At 41.4% G+C, this 14520-nt stretch overlaps 1 protein-coding gene across 2 annotated transcripts in view; it reads right to left on the bottom strand.

Moving 5' to 3' along the window:
• Nucleotides 1-13239, bottom strand: part of prpf18 (PRP18 pre-mRNA processing factor 18 homolog (yeast)) — a 42794-nt gene extending 29555 nt beyond the window's left edge. The window contains exons 1-5 of one of the 2 annotated variants that reach the window (XM_063072630.1): nucleotides 13146-13239; nucleotides 11447-11524; nucleotides 10880-10906; nucleotides 5137-5241; nucleotides 2136-2249 (exon numbers count right to left, since the gene is read on the bottom strand). In XM_063072630.1, the coding sequence (XP_062928700.1) occupies nucleotides 2136-2249; nucleotides 5137-5241; nucleotides 10880-10906; nucleotides 11447-11524; nucleotides 13146-13211 (390 nt within the window). In that variant the 5' untranslated portion in view covers nucleotides 13212-13239. The remainder of the gene's footprint in view (nucleotides 1-2135; nucleotides 2250-5136; nucleotides 5242-10879; nucleotides 10907-11446; nucleotides 11525-13145) is intronic. The other variant, XM_063072631.1, reaches the window with a different exon arrangement.
• Nucleotides 13240-14520: the final 1281 nt, after the last annotated feature.

Here is a 14520-nt window from a genome sequence, read left to right as displayed (position 1 = left end):
CGCGAGGGAAAAATCTGCCTACCTTATCTCTGCCCCTGATAATTTTATAAATCTCTATAAGGTCACCTATCAGCATCTGTGTTGCAATTAGAATAAACTCAGCCTACCCAATCTCTCCCTACAAGTAAAGCTTTCTATTCTAGGTAATATCCAGGTGAAGACACAAGAGATTTCAAAGCTGGAATTGGGAGCAACAACCAATCCGCTGAAGGAACTCAGTGGGTGAAGCAGCATCAATGGGGGAAAAGACATTTGCAATGCTTCCGGCCAAAATTCTGCAGCAGGACTGAGAGCAGAGAGGAGAAATGGCAAGCACCGTGGCAGGCCATTTGCTCTGTCATCACGTGTTGTCATTTCATTAATTCCAGAAACCCCCAGACTAAGTCTTTGTTCCAGCAAGACCAATGGTGTGTGAGAATTCATTGCCTGCTAGTGATGGAGTTAGAGCTCTGTCATTTATCAAGGTTGTCTGACCTTTGCACTATTTTTACCTGTGTAAGCTGAACCACTGGAGTGCCACGTGGGTGGCTATAAATACGGATATGTACTGAATATAATGGAAACGTATGTAAAGGATGAAAAGTTATTGAATGGTTTATTGTATATATTTATTTTTGAATAAAGTATATTTTGAAATTAAAAAAACCTGTCCCCAATCCCCCGAGTTTCTTGTTATCCACTTATTTGGAATTTTATTGATTTTCATTGAATTGAAAATTTCAATAAGACTGGAATATTGGTTTATTATGATTGTTACATTCATGAAGGTACAGTGAAAACCGTCTGGAATGTCATCCATGCAGATCATTTCATTCCATCAGTGCATTGAGAAAGTAAAAGTGAAAACAATAACAGAATGCAAAATAAAATGTTACTTACAGAAAGCGAGGTGCTGGTAAGGTCATAATGGTGTAGATCAGGGGTTCTCAGCCTGAGCTCCACAGACCCCTTGCATAATATAGTCCATTGCATTAAAAAAAGGCTGGGAACCCCTGATATAGATCATGAGGACAAAAGTCCATCTTTTCATACAAGGGGAACATTTAATAGCATGTAACAGTGGGGTAGGAGGTGTCCTTGAGCTTGGTGGTACATGGTTTCGTATATTTTGCCCAATTGAGAGGGAAAGAAGAGGGAATGTCCCAGGATGAGCTTATAACAGAATATCCACAGCCCTCCAGTGTTGAGAATTCCAAACATTCACCATCCTCTGAGAAAATTTCTCATCTCAGCACTAATTGTCCCAACCCTTACTGAATTGGATTCCTGGTTCTAAACTCTTCAGTTAAGGGAAACATTTTCCTTACATTTAGCCTGCTGAACCCTGTAAAAATTATGCAAGTTTCAATCAGATATCCTCTCATTTATCTAAAAACTTGACAATACAGGCCTCGACTACACAAGCCCTCCTCGTATGACAAACTTATCATTCCTGGGATGAGCCTTGTGAATGTTTATTCCTTTTCTTCCCCGCCCCCCACCCCCCCCAGTGAGACCATAACTGCACACAATTCTGTAGTTAGTCTCACTAAAACCTTATACAACTGCAGTGAGACTTTTATTCCTGTATTTAAATTGTCTCTTTATAATATTAATCAAATCATTGATACAAAAGCCTGAAAGCATATACCACCCAGGTCTTTCAGACAGTTTCATTCATTACTGAAAGACAATTGAATAGACCCTCTCACAATAAGATGGACTTTTGACCCCCACACTTTTCTGCATTGTGTAATTGTTTTTCCTTTGTACTACCTAGATATATTTAATTTTTGGTATGATCTTTATGGCTGATATACACAACCAAGTTTTTCACTGTACTTTGGTACATATGACAATAACAGACCAATTTACAAAGCTAATACACTAATTGCCTGCTTCACCAACATGTAAACTTTCAGTGACTTATGCATCTTATCTTAAAAAAAATTAAGTTCTAAAGATGTAAATTTTTTGTAGTTCCAAAATTCTACAATAAAATCATTTGCTTTCATCAATTTGTTTCCCTGTTAACTATTTCACATATTACATTTTTCAATTAGCAGCGTGATGTTCTAGCTTCAAGAAGTGGACATGCTTCGATAAAAATGCCATTCTAAGAAAGGCTTTACAACTCAAGCAAAAAGTAACATTACCTTATTAATTTCAGGAGTTAGGATTTCTATTTTCCGAAGACGTTGAAAGGCTTCATAGTCTGTCTCAGCGAACAATCGAATTGGTTCTCCTCTCTCACGAAGCCTTCGAATTACCTTGGAGGAGAACAGGATTTAATTTTAATTTTGCAGGAATGCCAGACTCAGCCGCTTCTTTGGGCATCATCTGCCCTCCCACCTAAGCGCATCTACACGAAACGCTGTCGCAGGAAAGTAGCATCCATCATCAGGACATGCTCCCTTCTCTCTGCTGCCATCAGGAAGAAGGTACAATATCCCCAAGACTCACACTACCAGGTTCAGGAAAAGCCATCACCCCACAACCATCAGACTCTTGAACCAAAGGGGATAACTTCGCTTTCCCCATCATTGAAATGCTCCTACAACCTATGGACTCACTTCCAAGGATTCTTCATCTCATAGACTTGATATTTATTGCTTAGTAATTTTTTGTTTGTCTTTCGCACACTGTTTGAATGCCAAAGTTGGTGCGGTCGTTCATTGATTCTGCTGTGATTATTATTCTATCAAGGATTTGTTGAGCGTGCCCGCAAGAAAATGACTCTGAGGGTTGTATATGGTGACATACGTACTTTGATAGTAAATTTAATTTTAATTTTGAATGGGTGAAAACCTGTGCTGAACAGAAGGAAAAATAATAATGCCGACTCCAACTATTTGCAAGAGCAAATACAAAAGCTTTCAATGTCACCCTCAGGGGACATGGCAACGTTCGATTTGAGACAAGCATCTGTGCTGAGTTTTTCCTTCCCTTCAGGGAGTTGTGCTGAATTAACTGAGGAAGCACCGCTCCTTTTAAACCTCATAATCTGGGGTGGTACAATAGCACCACCTACTGCAAGCCTATCCAAACACTTTAAAGAGAAGAACAATCATTTTCAAAACTGATCCTTCAAATTTCAAAGTTAGTGATTTGTAGAAAAAGACATCCAGATATAGGTTTATCATGGCATTCCGAAGCTCTTGGAATAAAGTACTACTGGAACGACTGCACTGATGCACTGTAGAAAACATAGCAGCTAATTTATACAAAATTACCTTGCACAAATAGAAATATCATAATGTCCAGATTTTGTAGCATCTAATCTCTTGACTTGCCAATACTGCACTAACCACAGCCGCTGGGCTATAAATTGCAGGAGCAACGTGTGGTTAAGTGCCTTGCTCAAGGACACAACACACTGCCTCGGATGAGGCTTGAACTTGCGACTTTCAGATCACTAGTCCAACACCTTAACTGCTTGGCCATGTGTCAAGTAAACAGGGATCTAAAGAAGGAAGTAAACAGGGAACATTTCAGGCTGACCTCAAAGAGGACCACAACCTTGTGCTTCAGGGAGGCTTGTGTGCCTCAATGACCTACAGAGCTACACTGCCTGGAGTCAGGGCCTTGTGCTTTGGCTCTTAGTAGAGTTAATCATACCAAACAGGTCAAAGGGTAGAGGTCAGACTAAGAGTGGTCCACCGGTCCTCCAGGTTCGAGGGTTCAGCTCAGGGCTAACAACCCTGACTGGTAAAACTAAATTGTTATGGAAAGAGCAATGAAGAATGCTTCTACATCTGAGTGCGATGGTATTCCTCAGTATTCCAGCTGGGATGTTTGACTGACTGTAATGAAAACCAAGAGGAAGCTACTGACAAGATGGAGGAAGCCCTGAAGAAATTCCTCCTTAGACCAATTCTAAAGGGATTCACAGCACAGAATAGGCCCTTCTGGTCCTTCGACCCACGCCACTCAGCAATTCCCAACAACCCCGATTTAACCGTAGCCTAACCATGAGACTGTGCCCACTGGTACTAGAATTTACCACTACAAGAAACACCCTCTCCACGCCCACCTTATCCAGGCCTTTCAGTATCCAGCAGGTTCCATAAAATTCCACGCCGCCCTCCCCCCCACACACACCCAGTACAACCATCCTTCTGAACTCTAATTTCAGGCCCGAAGCCATCAAATGCTTCTCACAGATTCATTCCTGGGATCATTCTTATGAACCTTCTTTGGACCCTTTCCAGGGCCTGGGCATCTTTCCTTAATCACAGGGGCAAAAATAGCTCACAATATTCTAAGCACAGTCTGACCAATGCCTCAAAACCTTAACAGTACATCCTTGTTTTTATATTCTAGGCCACTTGAAATGAATGCTATCCTTTGCCTTTTATAACTGCCAATTCAATCTGCAGGTTAACCTTGAGGGAAACCTGAACTAGGACTAATTCCCTTTCCATCTCCGATTTCTGAATTTTATTCTCATTGTAAAAGACTCTACACCTTTATTCTCCCTGTGCTGCTCTACTGAGTATTGCGGTCATGCTGTGTTGGCACCGGTATGTGTGGTGACACTGGTGGGCTGCCTCCAGCACATCTTCGGTGTGTTAGTTGTTAATGCAAATGACAAGTTTCACTGTATGTTTCAATGTACATGATAAATAAATTTGAATCGGATAAATGGACTTGAATCTTGAGTGTTTGCACCAAAGGAGGATCTGAATAGAGGGATGTCCTTTTCAAACGGAGATGAGGAGGAATTTCTTTAGGCAAGGAGTCATGAATCCATGGAATTCGTTGCAAAAGGTGGTCGTGGAGGCCAAGTCATTGAGTATACTTAAGGCAGAGGCTGATACATTCTTGATTAGTCAGGGCATGAAGGGATACAGGGAGAAGGCAGGATATTGGGGTTGAGAAGGAAAATGGATCAGCCATGAAGAAATGGCGGAGCAGACTCGATGGGGCAAATAACCTAATTCTGCTCCTGTATCTTATGGTCTTATATTGCTGTATTTTCCAACAGATTAACTAATGAAACAGAGCTACTAATATTTGACAATTTTGTATCAAAACTCCATAAAAAATACTTAATTCCCCACTCTTACTGAATATTTATATTAGACAAATTCTGATTAAATATTAACGTTTTGAAAACCCACTGCACATAGAAACCATTTATTGCACAAAACGTACCTCTTGCCTGGAAAGGGTCATTGGTAGCTTCTCTTCTGCAAGCTCGAGTTCAAGCACTGGATGTGACAATGATGAATCATCTTGTTCATTTGTTTTCGACTGTACCTGTATATTGACAGCATTCAGCAATAATTCTTTACTGCAGGATCCAGCCTCTAACTTATACCACCACACCAGTAACCACATAAACACAAATTCGCTCTGGAAGGTCGAAGTGAAGGCAGAATGCAGGAGTAATGGCAGGATTCTTAGCAGTGGGGGATCTTGGATTACACCCCTATAGATTTCTCAAAATTGCTACACAAGTTGCTAAGGTGGTTAAGGCGGCAGATGGTGCATTGGCTTTCATTAGTGGGGGGGATTAAGTTCAGGAGCCATGAGGTAATGTTGCAGCTCTATAAAACTCTGTTTGGACGATACTTGAAATACTGTGTTTGTTTTGGTCACCTCATTAGGAAGAATGTGGAAGCTTTAGAGGGTGCAGATGAAATTTATCAGGATGCTGCCTGGGTACAGTTACGTCTCTAGCGAAGGAGGTGTAAAGCATTCCTTCCCTATGCTGGCCTGCAGGTCATCTTTGGGCAAGGTGTAGCACCTGCTTAGCCCCCAGGTCAGGGTCACATGAAGTCAGAGGAGCAGGAAGTGGCATAAATAGAGAGGACAGCCAGGGACTTTCTCCAGGGTGCCGATAGCTAATACGAAGGAACATATTTTAAGGTGAGTGGGGGGGGGGCAAGTCAGAGGTAAGTTTTTTCCACACAGAGTTTGGTGCAGGAACGCCCTTCCACACATGGTGGTAGAGACAGATACATTAGGGATATTTAAGAAATTCTTAGATAGACACATGGATGATAGAAAAATAGAGGGCAAGAGGGCACTGTTGAAGGAAAGGTTTAGATTGATCTTAGAATCGTTTATAAATTTGGCACAACATAGCGGGCAGAAGGGCCTGTATTGTTCTGATCTATGTTCCTAAGTTACATTATGTATTGTTTTCTGAAACAGGAAAAATATATTTCTCAGGAAATAGAGCTACTATATTTAGTTAAATGAAGAAATGAACTTTCAATCTAATATTTCATGAATTTTAGTAAAGACAGTGGTGCGGTACTATACAGTTAGGGTTAACACTTCACAGCACCAGTGATTGAAATCAGGGTTCAACTCCCACAACCGTCTGTGAGGAGTTTGTACATTCTCCCAGTGACAGTGTGGTTTCCTCCGGATGCTCCGGTTTCCTCCCACATTCCAAAGATGTACTGCTCCGGGCTGTGAACATGCTATGTTGGCACCAGAAGCATGGCGACACTTGCTCCCAGCATATGCTCGGACTGTACTGGCCATTGGCACAAACAACGCATTTCAATGTACGTGTGACAAATAAAGCTAAAGCTCAAGAAGTTTATAACACACAAGTAGCATTCTATATAAAGCAAGCAACCAATGGGCCAATAACAGTGAATGCATAAGTCAAGAAGATATTAAAGAAATTAATGGGATTTAAAGCTGGCAGATCTTACGTACATGGTGTTCTCTACACCCTTGGGTTCTAAAGGATAGCTGCAGAGAAAGTGAATGGGATCCACCAAAATGCTGCAGGGTGGTCCCAACAAAGGGGACAGACAAAGAACAGACTGGAGTTTAATGCTCTGAATTGGAGGAAGACCAAGTTCAATGTCAGAGAATCTGAATTTGAGACTGGAAGCAGCTACTTGCAAGCAAGTCTAAATCTGACAAGTAGAGATCATCAAAATGTGAAATAATGGGAGCTCCCTGCCAACTAATAATGTTAGGAAGTACACAATGAATGGTAGAGCCCGAGGGCTTATTGAGGAATCAGAATCAGGTTTAATATCACCGTCATATGTTGTGAAATTTGCTGTCTTGCGGCAGCAGTACGCTGCAATATGTAAAATACACTATAAATTACATTAAGTTGAAATTAATATAACTAATACACAGAGTACTGCAGTAATTTTATGTATTGCACTGTACTGCTGCAAAATTTCATGACATATGTGAGTGATGATAAACCTCTGATCTGGGTCTCTATTGTGCACTGAGAGTGGGAAGGGGGCAGGGAGAAGGGAATCATGGCTGGGAAAGGGGAAGGGAGAGAGGAGGGAGCTGGAAGTACCAGGGAGACATTACAATCAAATGACCTTGCCTGGTGTCTCAGAACTGAGTGTGTCTGCCCCCGCCCCTGACACACCTTCTCTGCCATCTGTCCCTCACTCCTCCCATGGTGGCCCACCCTTGCCATTCCAAAATCCTTTGCTCCTGCCAGATTTACAAACTCACTCTCCACTCCACGTTGACAAATACAATACCATGCAAAAATCTTAGGCACCCTAGCTATATATAGCTAGGACATTTGGAATGTTTGTCTTCTTTAACTGGGCATATCTTCTTTAATTGTCCAGTGATTAGCCAGGGTTAAATCGGTGGGTTGCTGACCAACTAAACTTTTCTCTTCTGCCTATAGTTATATAATTATTCCTTGAAAGTGGCATCACAGGATTGAAAAGCTTTTGGCACACTGGCCTTCATAAATCAGAGTACTGAGTATAGGAGTTGGGATGTTATATTGAAGATATAAGACGTTAGTGAGGCCTAATCTGCAGTATTGATCATGTCCTATAAGAAAGATATAAGATTGAAAGAGTACAGAGAAAAATTACAAGGATTGCCAGGACTTGAGAATCTGAGTTACAGAGAAAGGTTAAATATGTTAGAACTTTCTTTTTAAATCTTGGAGCATAGGAGAATGCAGGGAGAGTGGATAGAGGTATACAAAATTGTGAAGAGCATAGAGAGGGTAAACAAAAGAAGGCCCTTTCCACTGAGGTTGAGTAAAACTAGAACTAGAAGTCATAGGTTAAGGGGGAAAATGAAACATTTAAGGAGAACATGGTGGGGGGGGGGGAACCTTCACTCAGAAGGTGGGGGTGAGAGCCTGGGATGAGCTGCCAGCAGAAGTGGTGAATGTGGGTTCAATCTCAACGTTTCAAGAAAAGTTTGGACTAGAAGGGGTGTGGAGGGCTACTGGGCGGGCTGATGTGACTAAGCAGAATAAGTTTTGGCAAGGACTAGATAGGCTGAGGGGCCTGTTTCTGTGTCATAGTGCTCTATAACTATGATAATTTAGCAACGCAAACAGGCAGAAAGACTCATATAATTAAGACTGCCTGCTTTGATTGGAGTAGTTAGTAGACAATGAACTCTAAATCTGAGGAGTGACGAGTGAAGACGGAAACCAGGGAACATATCCAATGGGCAAAGGAGAAAAGAGAAGGTGGCAGAGTGAAGAGGTCAGGGCCAAAACAGAGAGGACATTTAGTTTAGGAATACAACTTTGCAAGAGACATAGATAAGTTAAGATAAATGGAAAAGACTAGCCTTCATTAACAGACATGTGAGCAACTAGAATCCCTGGGTTTAAGTTAATTGCAAGAAGATACAGAAAGGAGTTAAGAAAATATGATTTCACTCAATAAGTTTATGGAAGTCTGGAATTCACTGTCTGGAAGAGCATTCAAAGCAAAAATCACCACCACATTTTAAAATTACCTGTTCAGCTCCTGAAGAGCTATAACCTGGATGGCTTTGGACAAAACTGCTGTAGTAGTATCAAAATCTGAAATCCATCTTTTGTTCAAAAGTAACATGATGAGCCAATGGACTAATCTGCCAAAATATTCTCTGACAAACCTTCAGTCATAATCAACATGTAAGGGGGGAGGGGCATATTCTGCGTGGGATATTCCAGTATTCCAAAAATCCTTGACTAAAGAATTTAAAAACTATTTCCATTATTTGTTGTGATAAAAAGCAATATTAAATAAATTTCCTTGTACTCCATGCTCAGCATCCATGCCTTCACCAATGTAAAACAGCATTTAACTGTCAATGACAATGCTAGGCAGGCAAGCAGACATCTTTAAAAACCACACAACTTTTAACTACATTTACTAACATTATGCAAATGTGTGTGCATAAACACATACACATATTTGTCTACTTATTTCATGCACAAGGTATTAACACTGTTCTACAAAAACAATAAGCATTTTATTCTTTTGCAGCCAAGTGCAAGAAAAAATGCAAAGCGCTGAACGCTCTTTTAAACTGAGTGGCTCTAGGAGTGGCTACCAGCTGTTTACATAGAAACTTACCTGTGTAAGATTTGGCATTATAGCAGGAAAGAATTAATAAATCCGTAATTGTTAGATTTTTTTAAAATATATTAGTGTCTGACTGAGGTTACAGTTAGTGAGGACATCAGTTCCCTTTTAGGGACCTCGATCCAGCACTGGCCATTTGTGTTGGATCAGCAGACTCCTGGAGTTTGAGATCCTTTTATTACGCCTCAACCATCAGGTTCTTGAACCAGCGGAGATAACTTCACTCACCCCAACAATAAACTGTTTCCACAACTTATGGCCACATTTTCAAGGACTCTACAACTCAAGTTCTTCATTTTTGTTATTTATTTATTATGATTTCCTTTTCCTTTTGTATTTGTACGTCTTTTGTACATTGGTTGTTTGTACATCATTGTGTGTGTGTTTTTTTTCATTCTTTCTATTGTATGTTTTGTATTTACTGTGAATGCCCACAAGAACATGAATCCCAGGGTAGTATATGGTGACATACAAGTACTTTGATAACAAATTTACTTTCAACTTTGGGTGGAACAGGAACCTACATTGAAGAATTGGTACAGTACACATCAATTTGATAAGAACTGTACAAGTAAACTTATTATAATTAAAATTATTGCAGCAGAGCGCTACACCACAGAAACAGGCCCTCCAGACAGTCTCATTTGTGCTAAACTATTATTCTGCCTAGTCCCATCGATCTGTATCTGGACCATTACCCTCCCAGCCATGTACTTATCCAGACTCCTCTTAAATGTCGCTTTCAAACCTACATCCACCACTTCTGCAGGGAGCTCGTTCCGCACTCGCACCACCTGAGTGAAGCAGATCCCCTCATGCTCCTCTTAAATAATTCACCTTTCACCCTAGACCTCTAGTTCTAGTCTCACCCAACCTCGGGGAGAAAACTTGTCTCCCCTCAATTTTTTTGAACTATCAACCTTTCTCTATAACTTAGGTCCTCAAGACCAACAACATTCTTGTAAATTTTGTCCTGTACTCTTTGAATCTGAAACTTGCATCCAATCTTCTTCCTTTTAACCCCAGACCAATAAAATCTAGCAATCTCCCACAAGTAAAATAGACTGTAGCCATTAACAAAGATGTATATAACTGCATGGTGACATTTTTTCCAACTTTTGTCTTCTACCCTGTGGAAAGATGCAAATGCATCCTTTGCTAGACCTAAGAAATGTGAATACTGTCCTGGCACACCCACTACTGAGAATCAGAGCATGCTGATCAAAGATGTATTGTGTTGTATGAAAAAGTAATTTAAGTAGCAGCATAATGTACTATGTTTGCTTGGTAATCTCAAGTAAAGCTACATCTCTACCTGCAATGCAAGTGGTGAGCATGCAAAGTATTTCAATGAATTACCACAATTACTTGGCTGATAACTGAAAGATATTTTATTCCAATAACTAAAAATTAAAAAAAGGGGGCCAGCCAAATGTAATCAATCAACACAAAAACCCAAAGCCAAGCTACGGAATCTCAGCTCACTCACCAATTGCTTTCATGCACTCAGATACCTGACTCACATGCAGTTCAAAACAAGAGTGTTTCTGAACCCATACCTTTATCGGCGGCTCCTCATTTACAACCTATTGACACAAGTTTCATAGGGAATATTTGCTGTAAGTGGTCTCACTGGCAACATGTAACGGTCTTAACATTTACAGAAAAAACAATAAATTCATTCACAATGTTGGAAGAACCCAGCAGGTTAGGCAGCAGCTACAGAAAGGAATGAAGAGTCGAGGTTTGGGGCCGAGACCCTTCATTAGGACTGGAAAGGGAGTGGGCATAAACCAGAATAAGATGATGAGGGAGGGGAAGGAGTACAAACTGACAGGTGATAGTGAAGCCAGGTGAGGGAGAAGATGGGTAGAGGAAGGGGGATGAAGTGAGAAGCTGGGAGGTGATAGGCGGAAAAGGTAAAGGGCTGGAGAATTAGGAATCTGATAGGAGAGACGACCATGGGAGAAAGGGAAGGAGGACAGGCATCAGAGGGAAGTAATAGACAAGTGAGGAGAGGGGAGACAGATTGGAGAATGGAAGAGAGAAGGATTCCGGCATCTGCAGAATCTCTTGTGTTAACAAATTCATTCACTACTGCTATCCATTAAATGCAAAAGTAGTACCTTATAACCACATCTCTCCAAATAATTCTCCTCTTCCTTCCGAGTCAGGTCACTGCGCTTGAAGTACTTCTTTGATTCCTGTAATTTCAGAAAAAAACAATTACCACTTCATTTTCTTCATCTCAGAATCAGGTTTAGTATCACTGACATATTTGCAGCAGCAGTACAGTGCAATACATATTAATAACAAACTATAAATTACTAAGAAATATACAGTATATCTAAATTTTAATTTTAAAAGTAGTGCAAAAAGAAAGCAAAAATAGTGAGGTAATGTACATAGGTTCATAATTCGGAAATTTGGAAAGCAATGTAAAAATATTGTGAGGAGGTGCTACAGTACTTATTATAACAGGCTCGCAGCATTGCATGCATTCAAGAAGAGAAAGAAATAACTGTTTTAAATCACTGTACTAATATTACTCAACCACTGAAACCAGTATCAGAATCAGGTTTATTTTCCCTGATCTACGTTGTGAAATTGTTGCTTTGTGGCAGCGGTACATTGCGATACTGTATATAAAAATAATAAAAATTACAATAAGAAATATATATTTAAAAAGTAAGTAATGTAAAAAGAGAGCATAGTGAGGTAGTGCTCATGGATTGGTTCATCGTCCATTCAGATATCTGATGGCTGAGGGGGTAGAATCTGTTTCAAAAACATTGTATGAGTGTCTTCAAGCTCCTGTACTGCCTGCCTTATGATATCAATGAGAAGAGAGTACGTGCTGAGTGATGGGAGTCCTTAAGGATGGTGGTCATCTTTCTGAGGCATCGTCTTTTGAAGATGTCCTCAATGCTAGGGAGGCTAATGCCCATGATTGATTCGGTTGAGTTTGCAACCCTCTGCAGCTTTTTCCATTCCTACACTTTGGCCCAACTATACCAGATAGTGGTGAAGTCAGTAAGAATGCTCTCCACAATACTTCTGTGGAAACTTGCAAGAGTCTTTGGTGACATACTAAATCTCCTCAAACTCCTAATTAAATATAGCCACAGGCATGCCTTCTTCATATCATTAATATTCTTCTTCATCAATATGTTAGGTCTGGGATAGATCTTCAAAGTTGTACATATAGGCCACATTCCTAGATGTGCCCATTCAACAATGGCCTCACAAATTTGTCCAGATGAACAAATCTCCATTTAGGATCAATTTCAAACTTTCAGTTAGACACTCTTATTGTGTCAATTCACCAGCTGGCATATATCACTAGACGCTGTAGTTAACTTAGAAAAGTGAACATCAATATAGGAGCGGGGACGCGGAGGACGAGAACGTTGAAGGGGGCTACTGAAGTAGCCATATCCCATCCCTCAATTCCACACTGCTCTCCCACCGCCTGCCCTTTCTCTTGCCCACCATACCCAAGCACCCTTCTCTCTCACGCTCAACCATACAACAGCCCGCCACTCTCTCTCCCTCATTCACACTTTACTCACCCATATCATTCCCCACAACCCCTCAACCTTCTTTCTCACACATACAAGCTGCTCCCTGACTCTCTCTCGCCCCGAATTCCCTTTATCACCCACATCCACACCTCCTTCTGCCACTTCCCCACCCGCTCACCCTTCTCCACCCTCATCACATACACAAAAACACCTCCATCCCTCATCTACACCCCCACACACACGGCACGCATTCACCCCTCCCCTCCTTCCCTCACCCAACCCACCCCTACCCCTGTCTCACCCCGAGCAGCTCCCGTTCCTCCACCTGCCGCCGTTTCCGAGCGATCTCTGCCCGCAGCGTCTCCATGACGGCGCCGCACTGGCCACCGGGAAACGCAAAAGGTCAAAGGGCACAGCCCCGCCGCGGTGAACGCGCATGCGTAGTACCCGGGAGACGGCTGTCATGTCGGTCGGATGTGAGAGCGCTAATTTGGGGAAGTTTATCGTGTCCCCTTCGAGGCAAAACTTTAAAGCAAACTCTACTTGTCTGCCCCCGCAGATGGACGTAAAAGATACCATGGGCCTAGTACTTAGGATTTTAAGCTTGCCGGTGCTCGCAAAATGATTAGGTAGTATTTAACATTTTAAAAATAACGGACTTTTCATTATGGTATTAGTTCCTTATCGTCAGGACTTTGAGAACAAATTGGTAAAGGTGCAAGTTTTCCCTGTAAAACTTGTGATGAAAATAGTTTGCTCTCATAGATTCAAAGTCAGAGCGAACTACAGCACAGAAATAGGCCCTTTGGCCCATCTAGTCCATGCCAAACAGTTACTCTGCCTAATCTCATTGACCCACACTATATAGCCCTCCATACCTCTCTCATCTGTGTAGTTACTTACTTATAGCCGTTATGCCGCTGGCGTTTAGGGCAGCAATGAAAGTCTTCCATCTCCAGCAGTGTTCAGGGCTTCCTTCATCATGTCAGTAGCTTCCTCAGGGTTTTCACTACTGTCAGTCATGCAAGTCCCGGGTGGAGACTTAGGAATACCCCATCGCATTCAGATATAGAAGGATTCTTCATTGCTATTTCCATAACAATTTTGTTTTACCAGTCAAGGTTTTCAGCTCTGAGCTGAACCCCCAAACCTGGAGGACCGGTGGACCACTCTTAGTCTGGCCTCTACCCTTTGACCTGTTTGGCATTGGTGACCCTACCAATAGCCAAAGCATAAAGTCCTGACTCCAGCCAACACAGCTCTCTGTACCAATGAGGCACACAGGCCTCCAAACCAAAAGAGTGTGGTGCTCTTCGAGGCTCCATCCATGTACTTACCCAAATTTCTCTTAAATATTGCACTCAAACCTGCATTCACTGTTTCCACTGGCAGCTCATTCCACATTCATACCATCCTCTCAGTGAAGAAGTTCCCCATCAGGCTCTATAACTTCAATACCCAATGTCCTACAGGTAGATTTGCTTTTTCTTTTCAAGGATAAACTGTTTCCGTGAAATTAACAATAAATTGACCTTTCAATCAAACAATACTGTTCTCATCTGTATACTAACCACCGTGTCAACCTACTTTTGCCCCCAAAGTCATCTAATCCTAATTCTAACCTTTGAATTATTTTTTGCACAAGGCATTGGTCAAATGACTCCTTAAGGTTGGTA

This window comes from Mobula hypostoma, chromosome 20 (genome assembly GCF_963921235.1).
Source record: "Mobula hypostoma chromosome 20, sMobHyp1.1, whole genome shotgun sequence".
Lineage (NCBI taxonomy): Eukaryota > Metazoa > Chordata > Chondrichthyes > Myliobatiformes > Myliobatidae > Mobula > Mobula hypostoma.
The sequence above is the reverse complement of the archived record's forward strand: the minus strand, read 5'-3'. Positions and strand labels throughout refer to the sequence as shown.